The 22,625-nt window shown below is 38.2% G+C and overlaps 1 protein-coding gene across 1 annotated transcript; it reads left to right on the forward strand.

Moving 5' to 3' along the window:
- Window positions 1-302: 302 nt before the first annotated feature.
- LOC127935348 (polypeptide N-acetylgalactosaminyltransferase 12) lies at window positions 303-16,155 on the forward strand. Its single transcript, XM_052533145.1, has 10 exons — window positions 303-976; window positions 1,794-1,963; window positions 3,881-4,070; window positions 4,275-4,460; window positions 5,071-5,188; window positions 6,242-6,418; window positions 7,817-7,948; window positions 9,848-9,961; window positions 10,681-10,836; window positions 11,512-16,155. The coding sequence occupies exons 1-10, from the start codon at window positions 618-620 to the stop codon at window positions 11,647-11,649; spliced, it is 1,740 nt and encodes a 579-aa protein (XP_052389105.1). The 5' UTR covers window positions 303-617; the 3' UTR covers window positions 11,650-16,155.
- The last annotated feature ends 6,470 nt before the right edge of the window (window positions 16,156-22,625 follow it).

The raw sequence follows: 22,625 nt of genomic DNA on the forward strand, positions 1-22,625 counted from the left end.
AACAATAAAAAAAAAAGTTCTTATGTTTCTGTTTATTAATATTACAGTCAATACATCTGATCAGTATAAAATGACGGATCATTCACATGGTTTAATTACGTTTCCATCGTTTTGCATAAACTTCCTTTTGGCGTCTGTGAATATGATTTTTGTTCATTTTCACGTGTCTCCCGTAAATTAATGTAGTTTCTGCAGATACACGGAAGCAGAACGTGTTCGGCTTGACTTTTCCTCTTCTCAACTCCTCCCCGATTGCAACAATGACACTATAGTAGCCGATCAGTAAAACGACACGCGTTTAATCATGTCGAACGCACCCAAAGCGTTCGCTTTAACGGAAGTGCTTTCAACTCCTCCCCTGTCTTCAACCGGCTCTGCTCGCCCGTTCATGTCGATCACACCTCAACAGTGGCTTTCTGTCACAGATTAAATGACCAACTTTCGGTCTGCTTGGATAGTTTGCCCTTCACTGTAGTCGACTTTAAAATGAAATCTGGCACTTTGAAAACGAGGTCCTCTTACCTTGGCGAACTTTCTTCGAACTCCAACTCTTCACGAGATTGAACTTTGGATGACAAACAGTTTGAGGGCACCAAGACGGACAAAAAGGACACATTATGGCAATATGTGGCAGACGGAGTCGGCCCAAGCTCATTCTGTACATTCTCGGGGCTTTTGTAGTGGGATATTTAGTGTTTCATAGGAACACCCACAGTGATGTCGGACTGGCGAGTCGAAGAGAAGTTACAGTCGAGCAGCACAAAAATGTGGACGAGGAATTACTGAAGAAACCTGTTTACGAGAAGCCTCCTCTAGACGTTAATGCTCTGGGAGAGATGGGTAGAGCTGTTAAACTGGACCTGACTGAAGAAGAGAAGCGAGAGGAGGAGGAGAGCATCAAAAAACATCAGATAAACACTTATGTGAGCGATAGGATATCACTACACCGCAGGCTGCCTGAAAGATGGAACCCACTGTAAGTGTCCATGCTGGACATTAATGTTTAAAGTTTGGTATTTGTGAGATATCCAGCCTTAAAATATCCTAAATGTTTGATCTGATGGTTTTAAATGGGTTTATTTGAATAACATTTGAATTTTATATACATGATACAGTTATTAGTTTCAGTCCTCCACGATTTATTGCAAGCCATACAAGTTGTAAATGTTTTTGTAAACAGTCCCTATCTTGCCTCAATGTTTAATGTGCGATTACAGATAGGGACCGTCTACAAAGTAACAAAGTTCAATATGACGCTATAACAGTTGGTCATACTCAAATAAATTTAGATTTTTTTTTATATATAAAAACTTTTTATTGGTTATCTCACAAAAATTATGAGTTTTTAGGATAATTAATAAATATATTGCAATCAGACCCTTTTATGGACACAAAAAAACATATGAAGTCAAACCATAGGCCGATAACCCATCCCAAATCTAAAGGGTGTGTATTGTTATAATTATATTTGCAGTTAGTTTTACTCTGATAGGTAATAAATATAAATAAAAAATTAAATAACAAGCCAAATATTACTGAACTGTTTTTCTTTGTTGTTGTTTTTGTATTTATTGTTTGCGTCATGTTTGTTATTTTGTTATCATTTTATAATGACCATTGAGGTTGAACAGATGCATCTGTGATGCTTATTTTAGCTATGTATTTTTAAGTTGGAATTAATATTTTCTTTTATTTTATGTGATATTTTATCTTCGTAAAATCACACTGTAAACAAGAATGTGGTCTGACGATGTAGGAAGCAAGGCATTATCTAACAAGATCTGTCTATTCAGATGTAGAAACCTGAAATATGACTATCCGAGCCTGCCCTCAACATCAGTAGTGATAGCCTTCTACAATGAAGCCTGGTCCACACTACTGAGGACAGTGCACAGTGTCCTGGAGACCTCACCGGACCTGCTGCTGACTGAAATCATACTGGTAGATGACTACAGTGACCGAGGTATCCATCTGAATGAAAACTTCTCATGCTTCCTTTGAGTACATGCTTATCATAAGATCAAATGAATGAAGATATTAAAGGTATAGCTAATAACTTCAATCAAGTGTATCTGTAATTGTGTGATAGATTCTGTTTATGTAGAAAAAATCAAAATAAAGTATGGGGAAAAAAGATCAAATGTTTAAAAACTAAATCATATTAGGTTGAGTTTGGTGCATCTTTGATTTGAGACACCTATGAACCATCCACAAAACTAACATTAGCCGTGTTTCCACTGTCGGGCCAGTGTGAGCCAGTGCTTTAAACTGGCTAGGTGGGGCTAATAGCCTCGGGCGTGTAGCACCGAGGCCAAAACAGCACAGCGTTTCCACCGTCTTGCCAGAAGTTTGACTAAAACCCACCCTTCACACGCCACTCAGAAACAACGTCACGAAACCCCATCATTACACCAACAAATAGAAGTTATCACAAAACTAATAAAGAAATAAGTCACTGGAAATCGCGCGATCACAAAACAAACACGTTTGTTTGCATGCTTTGTTAAATATTTAAATCCAAAAGCATGATGTTTTACTATAATAAGTGATACATTGATCATGATGAATTATCATAATTGAAAATGTCACATAGAAAAGCGTTATCCTGCTTATTCAGTCGAGTCTGTTTATTTGAAGTAACAATAGCTTATATACATCATATTTAGAAATAATGATCATTTCTATATTTTTTATAAAAGCTCCCGAACAAAAAGAAAAACATTTATATTTTTATGACATGGGCTAAGTGGGGCTAAACTCTCGGGACGAGACTTATGACAGATAATATAAGTTACTAAATAAATACACGATTGGGATTGAGAATAAGAAGCTTCTTCAAGGGGGCACATTTACCATGTTTACTATGGTAATGTTAATGCCTATCGTGCATTGTCTTTTGCATTGCTTATAAATATTTCTGCCTTGTATGCTGATTATAATCCACATCGGATCAAGCTATTTCAAACATTCGCTGATGACTGAAAGTGCGTTTTGAGCTCAACTTATTTGAAAAAGTCTTTAATGCTGGTGTTATAGCTTAACTTTCTGTTATGATCCGCTGTTATGATTCTGTTATGATGTGTGACGCAGACGCTCTCCAGACGGTGAGAAACTCTGCCTTTGTTCATAATCACTCCTCTAGCCCGCTTTGGCCCAAGGATTTCATCAGGCCAAAAAACCCGGGCCGTCGAAGCCCCGGCGAGGCACGATCAAGCACGGAAAGTGACAGTGGAAACGCGACTGGCCCTGGCACGCACTAGCACACCCGCTTTTGGCCTGACAGTGGAAACGTGGCTATTGCTACCAGACAGTTTTTCATGTGCAGACACCACTCCCATGTTCTTTAGAAAAAGGTGAAAGTACTGTACTGTTGTATGTTTCCTTAGTGAAATGTTTGCTAATTTCTAACCAAACAATGACAAACAATGTGTGTGTAAATCAGACACTGATTTAAAGTATATATATAAACAAAGTCTTACCCAATTTATACTATCTTTTATGTTTCCTTTTTTACTTGAAACATTAACAAAGAAGAAAAACAAGAAAAAAAAAAGAGTCTTTAATCTTGAGTAAAACTATAACTAGATATTAATAAAATAGTGTACATATTTACTTATTTAACAGTCATTAGTTAAGTTAGATCCAGGCACAGCACAAAGAGGACACACACATCCCCAAGGAGCACAAAAATTAAGTTTGAAAACTTAATTCTAATCGGTGAAATACCACAGTAATAACAGTCTCAGCTCCACCCTGTGGTGAAAAGGCAAGTTGCTCCTTTATATAAAAGCCAATTAGCATCCTTTATTTCTGTCCTAAGTTTTTGTTCCCTCTAGGTCTGCAGCTTTTACTGAGAAGTTCTCATGCATTTGACCAACAGATCATTTAAAGGAGCCTCTAGAGAACTACATCGCCAATCTCAAAAAGGTGCGTCTGATCCGAGCAAGGAAGAGAGAGGGTTTGGTGCGAGCACGGCTCCTGGGGGCTTCCATTGCCACAGGAGAAGTGCTGACCTTCCTCGATTGCCACTGTGAGTGCCATGAAGGCTGGTTGGAGCCTTTACTCCAGAGGTGAGACTGATAAACTCCTCTCTACAAACCTCAAATATGCATATGTTTCATTAAATTTGGTTAGAAATTTGCTCTCTCTCTTTTTGCATTACAAAATGTGCATACTTTTGTTCTGGTCACACCTAAACAACATGCTGCATTACTGTTTGTTTTGTGAGAAATGAATATTCATCTGGCTTTGTTAAAAATCTTTAAAACCTGTAGAATAAAGGACGAGCCTTCAGCCGTGGTGTGTCCAGTGATTGATGTTATTGACTGGAACACCTTCCAGTACCTGGGCAACGCTGGAGAACCTCAGATTGGAGGATTTGATTGGAGATTGGTGTTCACGTGGCACACTATCCCAGAACATGAACAGAAACGCAGAAGTTCTCCCACTGATGTCATCAGGTCTGTGCTTCATGGTTGCACCAACTGGAAAACAATGATTTGGTTGATATGTCATTACATTTTCAGCATTGACTGAATAATGATTTTTTTGTGTGTGTGATTTGATTTTTATGACAATGTTTCAGGCAACGGGACCATTTAGGTGAACATATTTGAATGTTTTCTCTCCAAATTAAACGTTTATGCTAATAACTGCAATAAAACAACTGTAAACCCTGCCTTTATGTATATAACCCTGCCTTACTGACCATATGTCCTCATTTTCCTGGACGTCTCCTGGCTGAGAATTGCCTAAAATGTCAGATTTTTTTTTGGCTTTGTTTTGTTGTATTTATTGCTTTCATACTTCCTAAAGGTAATGACTGACAAGTAGTTTGACCAATAGTGTGGAGGCAGAGTACATAATTGTCCAGTCATGGCATGCAAGAAGATGGGATCTAATGTACAGATATGGTCAAATGCAAATACACGTGTATATATATAATGTATAATGCCAAAAGATTTTACATTTTTAAATCTCAGGCAGGACATGTCCAAGAAAAAATGTGGACGTTACTGTAATTTCCCTAGTAGAAGCACAGAAATATTTCTGTCTGTTGCTTTGATCCAGGTCTCCTACGATGGCTGGGGGTTTGTTTGCAGTCAACAAGAAGTACTTTCATTACCTGGGCACATATGACACAGGAATGGAGGTGTGGGGTGGAGAGAACCTGGAGTTCTCATTCAGAGTAAGTGCGATTTGTTGAACCTTTGTTTTTGTTTTTTTTTATGTATAAAAATTTTTTCCTATCGTTTCTCCCCAAGATTTGGTTTCCTGATGGGAGAATGCCTTTCGGCAGATAGTCACAATCCTAGTTTAAAAACTGTGTGATGAGTCACACAAAGTTAGGAGGTCAGTCTGTGCCTTTATTAAGTGTCTGTCAGCTAACATGATGAATAAAGCGACCTTCAATGTTTTTGCAGCATTTACTTACTCATTATTCCTCTCATTACTCAGCTCATCGCCTGAAGCATTGCAACACTTGTACATAGACAGAAATGTTTCACTTGTGTTTTGAGTGCCTTGAATGCCAGGAGCTGCGTTTTAATCATATTTCAGCAAGATTGCTCAAAGACCAGACAGCTTGCTCTGTCAGTGCGATATGACAGACTGTCATACTGTTTAAAATTGTTTCAATTAATCATGATGTTTAATCATAATTTTTAACAGGTTTTAAAACAAATCTACATACAGTATAATAAAGCATCTTTTCTTCTAGAGAGTTTTCTTTTTCCTCTCAACACTGTCCTTTAGCTTGCTCACTGGGGATATTAAGGCAATTTTGTCTGTAAAGCTGATTTGGAGCAATATTTACTCTTATTATTTAAGAGTTATCGAATACATTTGAATTAAAAATGGAAATTGTTTCTCTTCAGGCATTATATTTTAACTATACTTTAATAATAAGGAGAAAAAGATACCCAGACAATTTAAGAGAAATTAAATATTTTCCTGATTGTATTTTAAGAATAAAATGCTTTGGCTTTAATATAATGACTGTTACAAAACCCAAGTATGCAATTGTTTAATTTTAATTACAGTATCACAAAGAATATTTTTCTCACATGGTATAAATGGGTCTGTACAAGAAAATATTCACCTGGAGAAATATCATATTCAGGGGTCCTTAGGAGGCAGCATAATGGACCTGCCTAATTTCAAATATGCCTATAATGCCTAAAAAGATGCCTACGGATTATTTCGGATGTCTAATCCGTTTCCTGTCTTGGGGGTTTTTCAGATCTGGCAGTGTGGAGGGAGTCTGGAAATCCATCCTTGCTCTCACGTGGGTCACGTCTTTCCGAAGAAAGCGCCATACTCGAGAAGCAAGGCCTTGTCCAACAGCGTGCGGGCGGCAGAAGTCTGGATGGACGAATACAAAGAAGTGTATTACCATCGCAGCCCTCATGCTCGTCTGGTACGCCTACTTGTGCAGTCTGTTGCATAACTCTGCTTTTGTTTGCTTGTCTGCTTGTTTTCACACTGTCTATCTTTGAGGTTAGTGTAGATAGACTCACATAGCCCTTGTGAAAGAAGCACATTTTCTTTGCACAAATCTAGATATATCTTCACCCATTTTTACAGAATCTGTTGATTTGCTCTAAATGGATGACATTTAGCAGGTGAGCTGAAACTCCTTAGGTGACACTGGTGTGAAATTACTACAGTAAGAAGTGGCACCTCTTTCAGCCATGTTTGTCATTTAGCCGCCCTTGTGGGCGAGCGCTGTAGTTAAAGAGAGAGGTGCTTTCGGTGATAGATCGGATAGCCCTTTTTTCTCTGAACCTTGGAGATGCTGCCAGGTTGGCACTGCTAACTCGAAATCTATCTGACGAGATGCCAGCAGATAAGGCTGTCTCTCTTTTCGGGTATAAACCACAGGCAAACACTGACCTTGCCAACGTGGATCAGGTTTGACAACCTTCATCCTCCACTTCCACGCAAATTCGTAAGAGGATCGCTCTCTCTTTCAGCATCCGAGTCTCGCGGCATATTTTATTCATGGCCAAAATCTCTGTCGATTGGGCCACGGAGTCCTAAAGATCAACAGAATGAGGCTCTTTGATGGATCTTGATGATCAGAAAGCCTCATTTGACAGCTGCTTGATTGAGCGTGTAGCTGGACGATACGTGCCACCTCAGGACTTTGTTGAGACTGAAGCCTGATCACAGACCGATCATCAATGGGTGCGATGCTGTGGCACCCTGCTGGCACTCACAGTGGGACCATACGTTATTGATGATTCGCTATCAAGTTGGTTAATTGGAAGTACACTTCTTGTCATTCATCTAAGTGCAGATCTGATGAAACACTTCGCCAGAGCTTTGCCTTCAACAGATGTTCCTCATACGGGAGAGTATCTCTAGCACCAGTGTGTGGACCATTACTCATCAGTAATTCTTGTCTGGTGGGCGGTTATGAAGAGATACCACTGCCACAAACATACACAGGAATCCTGTTTGTTGAGATGGGGTTACAACTTTATTTTGCAACAGGATGTTGCAGCATGTAGCAGTTTGTGGTGTAACGCTGCAGGGTGATTGCACCGGAATGCTTAAAAAAACAAGATGACAAAATGTTATTAGATGTTTGCTTTTATATTACAGTTTATTATGACAAGTTGCGGTTTATGAAAAGAAATACTCTATTTTAAAAAAGTGTGCAAATAATATGTTGTTGTGGGTTATTGATATGCATAAATATAAATTTCAAACCGCATAATAACAGTGCTCATGAAGTAGCCTAATGAGATGTAAATACATTAAGTAGTAAAATATCTTCAACAGGATCCATAATTTTTAACACTTGTTTCAGGAGGCATATGGTGATGTGACAGACAGACGGAAACTCCGAATGCGTCTTGGCTGTAAAGATTTTAAGTGGCTCTTGGAGAACATCTACCCTGAGATTCAAGTCCCAGAGGACAGGCCTGGAATGTTTGGCATGGTAAGAAGAGACAAACTCATGTTTACATGCACAGCTTTGTAGTAAAAATGCAAAAACTTAACTTTTTCTCTCTTTTTTTGTAATTCAGAACAAACACATTGTGATATAAACTTTTACTCATACAGGTCCTTCTAAAAAAATTTGCATATTGTGATAAAAGCTCATTATTTTCCATAATGTAATGATAAAAATTAAACTTTCATATATTTTAGATTCATTGCACACCAACTGAAATATTTCAGGTCTTTTATTGTTTTAATACTGATGATTTTGGCATACAGCTCATGAAAACCCAAAATTCCTATCTCAAAAAATTAGCATATCATGAAAAGGTTCTCTAAACGAGCTAATAACCTAATCATCTGAATCAACTAATTAACTCTAAACGCCTGCAAAAGATTCCTAAGGCTTTTAAAAACTCCCAGCCTGGTTCATTACTCAAAACCGCAATCATGGGTAAGACTGCCGACCTAACTGCTGTCCAGAAGGCCATCATTGACACCCTCAAGCGAGAGGGTAAGACACAGAAAGAAATTTCTGAACGAATAGGCTGTTCCCAGAGTGCTGTATCAAGGCACCTCAGTGGGAAGTCTGTGGGAAGGAAAAAGTGTGGCAAAAAATGCTGCACAACGAGAAGAAGTGACCGGACCCTGAGGAAGATTGTGGAGAAGGACCGATTCCAGACCTTGGGGGACCTGCGGAAGCAGTGGACTGAGTCTGGAGTAGAAACATCCAGAGCCACCGTGCACAGGCATGTGCAGGAAATGGGCTACAGAGAAGCAGCACTGGACTGTTGCTCAGTGGTCCAAAGTACTTTTTTCGGATGAAAGCAAATTTTGCATGTCATTCGGAAATCAAGGTGCCAGAGTCTGGAGGAAGACTGGGGAGAAGGAAATGCCAAAATGCCTGAAGTCCAGTGTCAAGTACCCACAGTCAGTGATGGTCTGGGGTGCCATGTCAGCTGCTGGTGTTGGTCCACTGTGTTTTATCAAGGGAAGGGTCAATGCAGCTAGTTATCAGGAGATTTTGGAGCACTTCATGCTTCCATCTGCTGAAAAGCTTTATGGAGATGAAGATTTCGTTTTTCAGCACGACCTGGCACCTGCTCACAGTGCCAAAACCACTGGTAAATGGTTTACTGACCATGGTATTACTGTGCTCAATTGGCCTGCCAACTCTCCTGACCTGAACCCCATAGAGAATCTGTGGGATATTGTGAAGAGAAAGTTGAGAGACTCAAGACCCAACACTTCCACTATCGAAGCATCCTGGGCCTCCATAACACCTCAGCAGTGCCACAGGCTGATTGCCTCCATGCCACGCCGCATTGAAGCAGTCATTTCTGCAAAAGGATTCCCGACCAACTATTGAGTGCATAACTGAACATAATTATTTGAAGGTTGACTTTTTTTGTATTAAAAACACTTTTCTTTTATGGGTCGGATGAAATATGCTAATTTTTTGAGATAGGCATTTTGGGTTTTCATGAGCTGTATGCCAAAATCATCAGTATTAAAACAATAAAAGACCTGAAATATTTCAGTTGGTGTTCAATGAATTTAAAATATATGAAAGTTTAATTTTTATCATTACATTATGGAAAATAATGAACTTTTATCACAATATGCTAATTTTTTGAGAAGGACCTATATTATGCTGATAATGTAATTTCTGATTTCGTAGATCACAATTTTGAGTTAACAGAAAGTTCTTAGATTTGATTAAAAATATCTTAGGAGCAGAAATGAAGATGAACAAATTCCCTATGGGTTTGGAACAACATGAGCCGTAGTAAATGATGACAGTTTTCATTTTGGGGAGAGCTGTCCCTTTAAATAAGAAAAATCTGACTTGTGCACCCAATTATTTGAATGTTTCTTTGTTTCTTCTTAATTGTAGTTGAAGAATAAAGGAATGGCCAACTACTGCTTTGACTACAACCCACCTGATGATCATAATATGGTCGGTCACCGGGTCATTCTTTACCCTTGTCACGGCATGGGACAAAACCAGGTAACTTTCATTTTCACAACTCTATTGACAGACAGCCACACCTCTCCAATTAGTGTTCACTGCCACACAATACACAGAGATTGTAATGCTTCCTGAGAAAAATACATCAAAGTGTTTCTCACACTTCTGATGTATTATTAAGACAGCATCCTGATACGGTGCAGTAAATAGTGTGTTGTGCACTCCACAGCACGCTTGTTTTTAAAGCAACTGAAATTTTTTGTAATTTTACAGACTGAAAGGCTACTGATAACTGATTCATTCAATTCATTAAATCCATTACTAATATGCTTACTGAAGGATGATGTTTTGAGTCCCTAGATTTTACAAAAGACAGACAGAATGTTAGTAAACAAGGAAAGACAACGAATTAATTAGCAATTATAGATATAATGCTTATTAAATGTATTATGTCTTCTGAATGTAGTGTAATTATTTGTAGTTCACTTTTTTGTGATAAAAGAAACCAAATATCTCAAATTGTGTGAATTCATATTTTAGACATTTATATGAAGGGCAAATATTGCGCAGTGAAATTTAGCAGGCGAAATTCAATCATTGCAATCGGAATCTGTGTTTTGGAGTTTTATTTTTTTCCTTTATCACTACACTGTTCACAATAGACGATGGACCTTTTCTACTCACTCTAATGAGTGCACAGTAATATTTAATATGATGTGTTGAGCGTCTAAATATTTTGCTTTCTCTTTTTGTGACAGTTCTTTGAGTACTCCACACTCCAAGAGATCCGTTATAACACGAGGGACCCTGCAGGCTGCGTCGTGGCTGATCCTGTCTCCACATTCCTCACCATGCATCACTGCAGTAAATCCAGGGAAGCTGTGCCTGAAGACCAGAAGTTCCTTTTCAGAGAGGTGAGATCACTGAACGATTGTCAGTACTAACTGATTGCATGCAAACAGAATTCTACTCAAATTAATTGCATTAATTAATCCTAAATAATCACAGATAGAAGTTTGGGGTTAATAAGACTTTTTTTCTAAATAGTTTTATTCAGCAGACGCTTTAAATTGAGCAAAAGTGAAACCGTAAAGAAACAGTTATTTATAATGTTACAAATGATTTATATTTGAAATAAATGTAGTTCTTTTGAACTTCCTATTCATTGAAAAATACTGAAATATGCATCACAGTTTCCACAAAAAAAATTAAGCAGCATAGCTTTCAATATTGAAAGCATTCACCAACTGTTCTTGGAAGCAAACAACGGTCCAAGAAAATGTCACCTTAAAGTGTTACTTGAGAAAGTCACACAGCATGGCAACAGGTTTCAGTGTGGCCTGCAGTGAAATTTCAGAAGCAAGCCTCAGTGTGAACTCTTTGCAAGTACAGCGAGCACCTGAAGAGCAGCGTGACGTCCGCGTGATTCCCTCTAGACTGTGGGGTATTAGAGGAAGGAGGAGGTGCTGGCAGAAAATAAAACCTTCCTGTGCTAGTGCACCAAGGCCTTTATAGTATTTGAACAAACCGCTGACTGTAAGTATTAGACTTTAGTCGTGTAACACTTCTCATAATCATTGCATTGGCAGGACGGCTCTCTCTACCATGTTCAGACACAGAAGTGTGTTGAGGCAGTAGCCCGGACCGACACTGGGAGCCCTGGCCCTGCTCTACGGCCCTGCTCCGACTCAACCTCCCAGAAGTGGTTCTTTGAAGAGAGAACATAGCAAAGGTTCTCTCTACACCCTTCACCTGCACAACAGTTCAAAGGGAATTTCATATCGGCTGCTCCGACTTCACACCCGCTTATTAAGCATTCCACTTCCACTTAGGATTGATAGTGCCTTTCTTTTACACGACATGCACAGTACAGACTCTTGTCTGTTAAACTGTAGAAAATATTGTATGTTGTAATTAATTAACTTATTCAATTTGAACATTTTTGAATAGTGTATTAAAATTCATCACTCATAATAGAGTTGTTCAGTTTGTAATCCTGAAACCCTGAGGAGGATAAGCATTTTCGTGCCACAAGTGTTCTCAGAAATGTTCAACGAGTTTTGGATTTCTGAGTAAACTAAGGTATGTGCGCTACAACATGCACTACTGTTCAGAAGTTTGGGTTCAGTAAGATTCAGTAAAAGTGATGGGTAAGGTTTTCATAATGTAAAACAAAAACTTAGATTTGTCAAATAGTGCTGAACTTTTTTTTTCTCAAACCTCATCCATCATGCTTAGAATATTATAATAATTTTAAAGGATCATGCGAGGCTTAAAACCGGAGTAATGGCTGCTGAATATTTAGCTTTGCCATCATAGGAATAATTTACATTTTAAAATCTATTAAAATAGATAATGGTTATTTAAAACTGTAATATTATTTCACAGTATTCCCGTTTTTTTTTTTTTTTTTTTTTTTACTGTTTTTCTATGGTTAGCATGAAATGCTTTTTTCAAAAACATCAAAGGTTCTTACCAGCTCCAAAAGTTGGAACAGTAGTGTGTGTTGTATGATGAAATTTAAAAGTTTCAAAAACACAGACCTTATTTTAATTAGAAATGGCCATTCTTAAAGCCCACAGGAAGTTCCCAAGGAAACCCATGGTGAATTCGTCTTCTAGGTTGGCCTGCACATAGACATCATTACTGAACACCTCCATTTCTCAGCAAGATATAAACATTGTATTTAAGCACTCATCATAAACTCTGGGTCTCTCTGTCGCAATTGACAATCATTACGATTTTATAAGATGTTAATTTTAGTTATTTTAATCAGTCAGTGCTGCCAGCTCCATCGGCTGTTGTCTCATCATCCCCTGTTCTCCTGCAAAGTAGCTTCTATTTATTAAAATCTTTTGACATATTTAACTACTTTTTTCTAGTGACTAGCATTTTTAAAGACTCCTCCTCTGTGATCCGTAGGTCCGATCTCGCTCAGGCAGCCTGGTTATGGGTGTATTTTTGGTTGAGTAGTGAGATTAGGCTCAGATGAGCAGCAGTGGCGGCGCTGCTGACATTCTCTTTCCAACCACTAGATGGTGCCAAATTCGCCGTTTTATTCCACGTCCGCTTTGTCCTCCATGCTGTAACATCAGCTTGTATTTACATGCGTGTAATTCCAGTCACCCACGATGCAGTGATTGAGATGCTGGGTTTCACTTTTTATACACAATTACAGTTAAAATTGTACAGTGATTATTACTTGTATCTGAAACCATATGGCAGCCTACCTCTAGTCATTTACCTGCTTTTAAGAAAAGATAATCTGTCATTCGAAGGGGATGAAACAGAACTGGATGTCACAGCAAATACTAGATTAAAATTTGCCAAATTACTGCAATTTCTTTTTTCATATTTCCCTTAAGTTGTAGAGAAACAGTGCTGGGCTGAGTTTCCCAAAAGCATTGTAATCTTAAGTACATCGTAGACCCATTGAAACAAATGGAGCTACGATCTACTTAAGCTAACGATGCTTTTGGGAAACGCAGCCCTGGTTTGTTAGTTTAGGGCAGGGGTGTCAAACTCAGTTCCTGGAGGGCCACAGCCTGCAGGGTTTAGATTCAACACTAATTAAATGCAGCTGATCCAGCTACTCAAGTCCTTCAGGTTTATTTAAAACTATATGGTATGTGTGTCAGAGCAGGGCTGAAACTAAACTCAGCAGGGCTGTGGCTCTCCAGGACAGAGTTTGACAGACCTGGGGCCTGTACCATGAAGCTGGATTAGCTGGCCAGCCAGGTAAATTTCAGGTTATTTTGCACCAATCCTGGATTTTAGGTACCACGTAAGTGGCTTAGCCTTTAGCGGGATTCATTGTCATGTACTTACACTCCACAGCTAACCTACTCCGGGGCAGGTTATGTTCTGGGTTAGAGATCTCAAACGGAAGCTGGACCAATCAGATGTAAGCAAAGTGACACATGTCTGACACAAAGTCACTCCCCCAGTTTATCTTGCTCCAAATTAAAGGTCACTAATGCGCAAAAAAAAAAAAAAAAAGATAATTATGGAGTCATTTTATAATTTATATAATTATTATGATTCATATTATTATTATTATTATTATTATTATTATTATTATTATTATTATTATTCGAGTCTCAATCACAATATATTTTCAAATGTATGACTAACTTAACAAGTTTCACTTGTGACTGCACTGATATATCAAGATCATTTATTTGTCTTCTTTCATGTTTCATATGAAGTTTAAATTTGTCATATTCTTCAATCTCTTAACCTTTAGTTTTGAATCTCGCTGGGTCTCTTGTGAGATGTAAATCAAACTTGCATTGTGTTGCAAGGCTCGTGATTGGTTGTTTGCCAGTGATGTCACTCATTCATGTGCACACACTCCACAAACTCAGGATCAAAGCCTGAGTTGACAAAGAAAGTTGATGATCAGCATCATAGTACCAACAAAGCCAGATTGGAGAGGTTTGGTTTTGTCAACTCAAAACTAATCCTGTAACACTGAATTTGTTCATCTACCATCATGGTACAGGCCCCTGGTTTAGAGTATGTGGATATAAACCTCTTTAAATTTTGACCAACTGTGAGTATGTTTTCTAAGCTGAATGATAATTTCTGCAAGCCATTTTATAACGAATTGATTTGATTAACTTAGCTTTCTCAGTTATTTATTACTTCAGTAATAACTGGTGTCCTTAAAATTGCTGGGACGTTGAAAATAGGAAGTAGATTTTTTGTCAAAAATGAACTCATTTACTCACCTTTATGTTGTTTCAAAACGTTCCCCTGTGAAACACAAAGTAAGATATTTTGAAGAATGTTTATTCTGCTATTTTCCAAAAAAGGCACTTTATAAAATATAAATGTAGTCCATAAAAGTCATGAGCTATACTCTAAATGGCTATATAGAAATAAAGTTATATAGTTGTTATTGATTGAAAACTATCAATTACTTTCATTCTATTGAAAAAAGCAGCTATGACACGCTTAAAAATCTATTTTTGTGTTCCACAAAGAAAAATATTTTTGAAAGACTTAATGGTGGGTAAATAAAGACTTTTTATTTTTATTTTTTATAAAGACATTTAAAATGTTTTAAGTGCCTTACACAGTGTTCAAAGATGGACATTTTAATGTTAAATACAGTATAGGTGAGAGGGAACTTCATGTTTGGTTTACAGAACACATTTTTATTGTTAATCTATAAGGTGACGGGCTAACTGAACATTGTGATGTAGAGAATTGATTTACTGATGTGATTCTGATGTAAGAGCATATGACACGAGCTTAAATTCTGGACAGATGTTCTCATGGCCGCTATAGATAAAAAGATGATTGAAAGATTGATAATATTATGAGAACAATTATGTTTGCAATGGTAGGGCTTTTCCTGTCTGTCAAAGCCTCAGATTGGATTATGGGTTCCTTACGGAGGTCAAAAAGAGGATATTATTCCGTATGGATGGTTTTAAGGACCATTTCCACTATGTCTATATGGCCATTTTATCCTCAATACAATGGAAGTATAAAACACACACAAAAGTGATACATTCTATCGATAAATGTGGTTTAAAATTAATATCTTCGAACATGCCCAGTTACTGATGCATAGGACCAACCCAGAAAAATTTATGGCCATAAAAGTTGTGTGGTTGGTTACTGCAGCAGTGAGTTTGCACTTTTCTTGGAATAATTAATGATTTTTACTGTAATTTTATTTTCCTGATGGAAGAATGTTGAAACCATGTGTTTTGAAACCGTATCAATGCTGGAAGAAAATTCAGGTAACTTTATGCTGTTATGTAAGTGACCTTAACATCAGAAATGAAGGTATACTTTTTTTTGTTTTTATCAATGCATTAATTATGGTTATTAATGTCTCATATCTAACTTAAAGGTGCACTTATTTTTTTCTTTCTACGCTACACCATTTTAAGTCATTCACAATCAGAAGTTATTCATCTATTGATATGCACATTTTCAGAAATAAGGGTTATTTAACGCAATTATTTAAGTATTTAACACAAGCCAGCCCACTCCATGTAAAATATGAATAAAGCTGCTTTTATTAGGCAACTCATATGATTGCAGTCTTCATCTCATATGAGGATAATTTATTTTATACATATTTAAATTAGGAAAAAATCTGAGTGCATTTTTGAATTGTAATGACATTTTTTCTAGATCTAAAGAATGAAAGTCGCTTTAACTTAAATTGATTTCATGTTTGACTTTTTACACATTAAAGCCATTAAATAACATCCTAATGTGTGCCTGTCTTTCTTTACCAACAACTGACAACCCCGGCAATCTTTTTTTCACCGTATTGCACCCTCTCGTCTCTCCAGCAAGCGGTCGTATTCAGACACTTCACTCAGGTTATTGTGAAAAATAATAAATCGCAAACTTTTCACATTTGGTTCACCCTCTCAATGTTTGTTCTTTCCATCCATGTTGGAGTCGCAGCGAGACGATGGAGGTGTCATTGGCAGCCGTTTGGAGTAAGTGCTCATGCCAAGATGCTCCTCACTATTTCTCTGCCCCGCAGTCATTCTCAATTACTCATTCATGATGTGCGTCTGTTTGATATTTCATACTGTTTGTGGGCTTCTTTTGTATGGTGTCATCTGCCTCGCTCTCCGGGTGCAGGATGGGATTAGTTTGGAACACTCTGGCTTTAGGAAAACAGGGTCATGGAATGAAGCTTTGGAAGCCGGCAGATCACACCCGCTCTGCTGCCAGAGAGGCGTTAGATGTGCCTTCTGAGTGAATCACTTTGGAGAACCTTATTTTAGTCTCGCTGCATCCGCACAACTTCTTTCTCTTCAGCAGCGGCCTCAGTGCCGCTGCACTGTTGTCATCGGCAAATGGGATTACGACCGCATCACTTTTTAGCTTTAGAAAAGGGCATTAAATATTGAAATGATCTCTGTGGTGAAAACGGCGCTCACCTCCTTGTGATGCATTTGGGATCTGAAGGCAGCTTGCTCGCCTACATCCCATGTGTTGCTTGACAAGGTCTCTCTGTACACCGAGCTTCTCTTTTCAGAGATGAAAATAAGCTTGATTTGGCAAAGCGAGATGAGATATATACTGACAGATGCATGCTATCGCTCTCAACACGGTTTGTTCAACTGGCTCATGTTGTCGAACAAATGACTGCACAGCCTTCTCTGTGAACGGCTGATTTCACCCCATTCCCATTACTCCAGGTGTTCAGTGAGGTTAGGGGTGATCATTCCAAACGATCCTGGCGCATTTGCATTGTGAAGTCACAGGTTTAGCATGTTCATAACATTTTAGCACTTTCAGGTGATGAAGCTAAACCTGCCACGAGAAACCTCTTTCAAAATTCCTGATGTGAAGTATCAACCATTCAGGGGTTAAAAGTGACTTTGAAAATGAATGGGATCTCTACTTCTCAGATCCCATTAACATAATTTTTTAAAGAAAAATGGTGATCATTATTTAAATTCTTTAAGGAACTCTAAACATTCAATTTCTTGTAAGACTCCTTAATTTCTTTGAGCTTGTAAATCTTACATTTGTAATGTACATTATGTGTATATAAGCAGTGGTAGCACAACAGCTTTTTGTAACAACAAACTAACTGAATATGGTCCAAACTCTCAGCATCCTACTAAATGAGCTGTTCTGTGAAAGTATACAAAATGACCGAGAGACAGAGTGCACCTTAAAGCACCCACTGTACCAATTCTGACCGCAGCCTGCTGTGCTGTAGCCAATTAAGACAGTTATATTTTAGGATGCATAATTCAGCAATCTCTGTCAAGTAAAAGTGATATTTTTGTATGCGGTTTCATTACAAATCACTTATACAGAACATGTAAACATCGGGTTAGAACCTTATTCTGGTTTCCTTGGTTACACTAAACAATAATTTAAAAAGTAACAGAAAGGAATACTGTTGCTTTTGTATAATGATATGAAAAATATGTTGGCGATGTTGTGAAGGACATTAAAGGTAAGAGTGTAGTTGTATTGAAGCTATTGTGTGTTTGGATCCAGGTTTGCTTTGTTGGGGCCTGCAGTAAGAGGTTATGCCTCCAAGCTTTTTGAAAATGACTATTGACACTATTATGTATAATTTAACTCCCAATGGAGCTGCATTCTGTACTTTCATGCCCCATTTTCTTCTCTTTCTTCCTCTCTTCTGCCACTTTATTAAATGGAGGACTTATTCTTTTGATTTGTTCTACACTGTATTCATTTTAAATCTTATTGTGCTTCTGCGTTTCTTTCCAAATTGCCCTAGAATTAGAATAATTTACACCATTTGTGGCGAAGATGTTTTTATATACTCCATTTGCAGTGGCATTTGTTTCTTAAACACATGGATAACTCAAAGAATTACCTCAACTGCAACATGATTTCATTTGATTTATTTATGGCCAATTGCCTTTACCCGTCTCAGCTGTTTGTTTCTCCTCTCAAACTAGAGCTTGACTTCATTCCACTGAAACGCTGCCATTACGGACGTTGATGCCAGACGATCTGCAAGGGAAGGTAACTTTGAGGTGATGGAGAACATTGCCCATTCTAGACACACAGACTGTTGGGAGTGAATTGATTAGATTATGTGCCTTTGGTACATTTGTATGGAAGCTGCCTGCTGCTCTTCACAAAGTCACAGAAACACCGCTGAGAATCAAGAAGATTGAAGCAGTCATTTGTTTTTTGTCTTGTATTTATTGTTTGTCATCGAGGTATTCATTTAAGTATTTAGGATGAATTAATTAAAAAAATTTAAGGGACCATATCAAGCAAGACGATTTTGCTCCATGTTTTTTAGAGCATGAGAACTTACAATACAGTTAAAAAGTTTGGGGCAGTATTTATATTTTAAATAAATGCTGTTCTATTTCACTTCTTGCCTAGATTATCAGCCACTGAAAATTCAGCTTTGCCATCACCTGAATAAATAAAATTTTATGATATATTAAAGTAGAAAAAAATGTTTTAGTTCTGTTTTTGCTGTATTTTTTTGGTCAGATAAATGCAGATTTGGGTCAAATAGCATGTGCTGTCCTATCCTTTAATTTAGTCTCAGCCTCAGATGTCATGCCCACGGACCGGTGCATATGCAGCGTCTGATGCATCTGGGACACAAAAGTGGAAACACTTCAGGAGTGTCAAAGTTGTCATCTGATTAGTTGAATTAATACAGGATTTCTGGGAGACGTGTGTGTCACGTTCTTTAATGTTCCGCCCGGAAACAAAAATGCTTTGGCGCCAAACCCTGCTCATGAAAGAAGAAAGGCGTTGAGTTTACAACTGTGACGGCAAGCGCTTATCAGTATCAACTAAACGACTCTTTGCAACCACTTCTTATGCCTTTTGTTAATTATGTAGCATTTCGGACTAATACCAATGACTAGAATACCCAAGACGTGTCACTCGTATAGTTTTGAATGGGGGAAAATCAACACTCAATATGGCCGCTCTATCGAACAAAGCCCCGCCTTCTGTGCATAGGTCTGCACATGCGCAGTGGTTGATGTAGCCTGAAAAATTACTTTCTTTCTTTTTTTTCGCTATTTGAGCAAAAGAAACAACATTTATGAGACAGTTGTTGTTGATAGGCAAGTATTAGCTATCATACTTCATCCTTATTACCTCACTTTACCGCAGCAAACCAGAAAGATTTTTCCTTTTTTTTACAGTTTAGTGTTAGTAAATGCTCCTTTTGGACTGAGGAGGAAGTGTTCAGTACTTGAAGTTACTTTATGTCCAAAGTTGAGCAAAAATTAAATTTCTCTGTTTGACATATTTAAGCAGGAAAAAATATATTTGTTAGGGTGAAGCTTTATGTGATTTCAAATCGATGTTCAAGTCAATGTTGGAGCCTTTTTTTGTATTTCATCCGTTTTATTGATTTACCATGAAACTCATATCCTCTCATCTCATTTCAGCATGTAGAAAGAAAATTGTCTGTGGCATGTAATCACAGTGACCGAGAAGCAAACAGTCTTGGGAAAAGCATATATCTTAGACTTGTTAAAGGTCAAAGTGAATCAAACCCATTTTTCATCATTTTTTTTGTTTTTTAATGTTTGACCTTTTGATTTAAATGCTGATCTTTTTTTTTCTTTTGTCACAGGTTATTTGTCAATGTCTGTTAGCATTCAAGGACAACAATAAACCATAAAGTTTATTTGAAAAAGGTTGAGGTCAGAACAGTCTTGCGAACCATGGAGACACCTGGAGTTAAGCCCAGCTGCTCTAAGATCCTCCCAAAGCTATGCACTGTCAACCTCAGTTTCTGCACTGGGATCAACCATGTTTCCAGAGACCTTCTGACTTTGGGACTAAACGCATGTTTTATCCGAACCGTAACAGCGACGAAAGAGTTTTGTGGGATTACAAGGTACAAGTGCTCAGGCTGTCTGTGTTTCTACAGTGAACTTGAGCAGCTGATGACGCACATAGAGCAGGGCTGGAGAGAAGGCTACAGCTGTAGAGCATTCTACCGTAAGCTGAGGGACATGAAGGACTGCAGGGAGTTACTGACTGTACAGGAAGAAAAAGAAGAAGCACCAGCTTCTGAAAGTGACCCTCAGCTCTGTGCCTCCTTGGCTCTGAGGCAGAGCAATAGAGATGAGAAGCTGGACATGGTCCTCAAGTGGCTGCAGGAGTGCCTGTCAAGTTGCTGGCAATAATTTCATTAAAACATTTATGGCTGCATTCGTTTGCGATTTTAGATTTTCAGAGGAAGTTTTGCTGAGTGTCCTGCTTTTTTCAATACAATGACAGTGAATGGGGACAGCGGCTGTGAAGCTCCAAAAAGAACTGTAAAAGTATCAAAAGATTGGTCCATATGACTTGTGCATTATATCTTCTAAAATCATTAAATAGCTTTAAGGGAGGAAGAGACCGAAATTTGTAATTATTCAGTGATAACCCTCTTCTTAGCAATTTAAGCTTTTTTTTTTACTTTCTTAAATCCAAATATGGCTGACTAATATGTGACATGCCAAGTTTGATATTGATACACTACCGTTTTTTTCTTTTGTTTCATGTTTTTGAAAGTCTTTTATTCACGCCAAGGCTGCATTTACTTATCAACAATAAAGTAAAAACAGTAATATTGTGATTGCAAAGTTGAATTTTCAGCAGCCATTACTCCAGTCTTCAGTGTCAGTCTTCATTCTAATATGCTTATTATTTGCTGCTCAAGAAACATTTATCTTCAATCAATGTTAATGTAAATCAATGTGTTTTCGGAGGTCAGCAGCCCTAATCCTTATTCACTCTCATTCTATGGAAAAGAGCTGTCAGGACATTTGGCAAACCATCTTTTGTGTTTTACTTCAGAAAGTAAGTCATAAAGGTGAGGAAAGAGGGTTAGTAAACTAGTCAGCATAATAATATGTATAAAGGACTCTTCAGAACAGTCAGTTTAGACTTCTGAACGAAACCCTTCATCATGTTGCAAGGTTGCATCAAAAACTGAAGATTTCCCACACTACTTATGGATTGTGATGCTGAATTTAAATTTACAATTATTTCGAGACAATTACTTGCAGTGCAAACAATATTACAGTTTCCTATTTAGGATTAGTCTGAGAGGTGGAGAAAATGTTTCCATAATGACAGTGTGATGAGCAGTCAGAACACATAACACACTTGCATGGCAGAGTGGAATCTGCTCGTCTTGTCATACCAGAACTAATATTTATGGCATTTACTGTCAAGAATGTTTCATTCTGGGAGGGGGAAAAAATCCAGTCGGCACATTTGAAATAGCTGATTTCTGTTCATTACAGTAATCTATCTATCTATCTATACCTCCATTGATAAACTTACTGCCTTTAGATGTGTTTTGTAAGGGAGACAGCAAGAAAGACATGGAAGATAAAATATATTTGTGATGTGTCAGGCAAAGAAGGAGGAGTGTCCTCTGACAGTTTTTATTTTGTGGTGGGAGAGTGAAGTGGAAGTGCTTTGAAAGCCGTTTGACAAAGAATCCATGTGTCACTCAGAGCTCACACATGAACAGCCACCTAAAACATTTGAAGAGATCCACTGCTGACAGGCATGGTGGCATCGCTGTAAAGCCCTCATCTATTTTTCCGTCTGGAGTACAATCTCTTTGTTGTCAGATAGCATAGATTACATATTCTCTTTTTTGAGAATGTCAGAGATTCCTCAAATTCCAGGGCAGATACTGCAGAGACATTTGCATGTGCGCTAAACCCAATGTTTAGCTATCGCTGCTACAGGGTGTCCTGTCTTTCTCAGACAAGACGGCTGGTGTTTCCTGCCACAATAGATTGGTTGGCTGTCTCTGCAGTAGGTGAGTGGGCTGTGAAGAGATTGTGTGCAGGGGTGTCGGTGTCTTGCCAAGACACCGACCTTTTCAAAGAGGCAATCGATGAGGCCCAGCACCGGGCTCTGGAACATTCAAGCCTGTCAGGTGGGTGGGAGGAAGTTCATATAGACAGCAGTGGCGTGCTAATTGCTCGTGGTTGCTGGCGCTCCCACTGTTTTGGTGCAGGTGGTGAGGGTCTGTGTCCCTGTGGTATCTACACCAGCCTTAAAGGCCTTTCCACACAGAGCGTGAAAAAGCTAAACAAATATCAGACGCGATGATGCGCTTTTTTTTTCGCAACCAGGCTGAAGAATCTTTTCAGCTTAGCAAAGCGAAAACATGGGTTCGTTTAGTCAAACGAACCAGGATTGTCTCGCACTGCACTCTGCTGTGATGGGT

Source organism: Carassius gibelio, chromosome A19 (assembly GCF_023724105.1).
Source record: "Carassius gibelio isolate Cgi1373 ecotype wild population from Czech Republic chromosome A19, carGib1.2-hapl.c, whole genome shotgun sequence".
NCBI classification, from domain to species: domain Eukaryota; kingdom Metazoa; phylum Chordata; class Actinopteri; order Cypriniformes; family Cyprinidae; genus Carassius; species Carassius gibelio.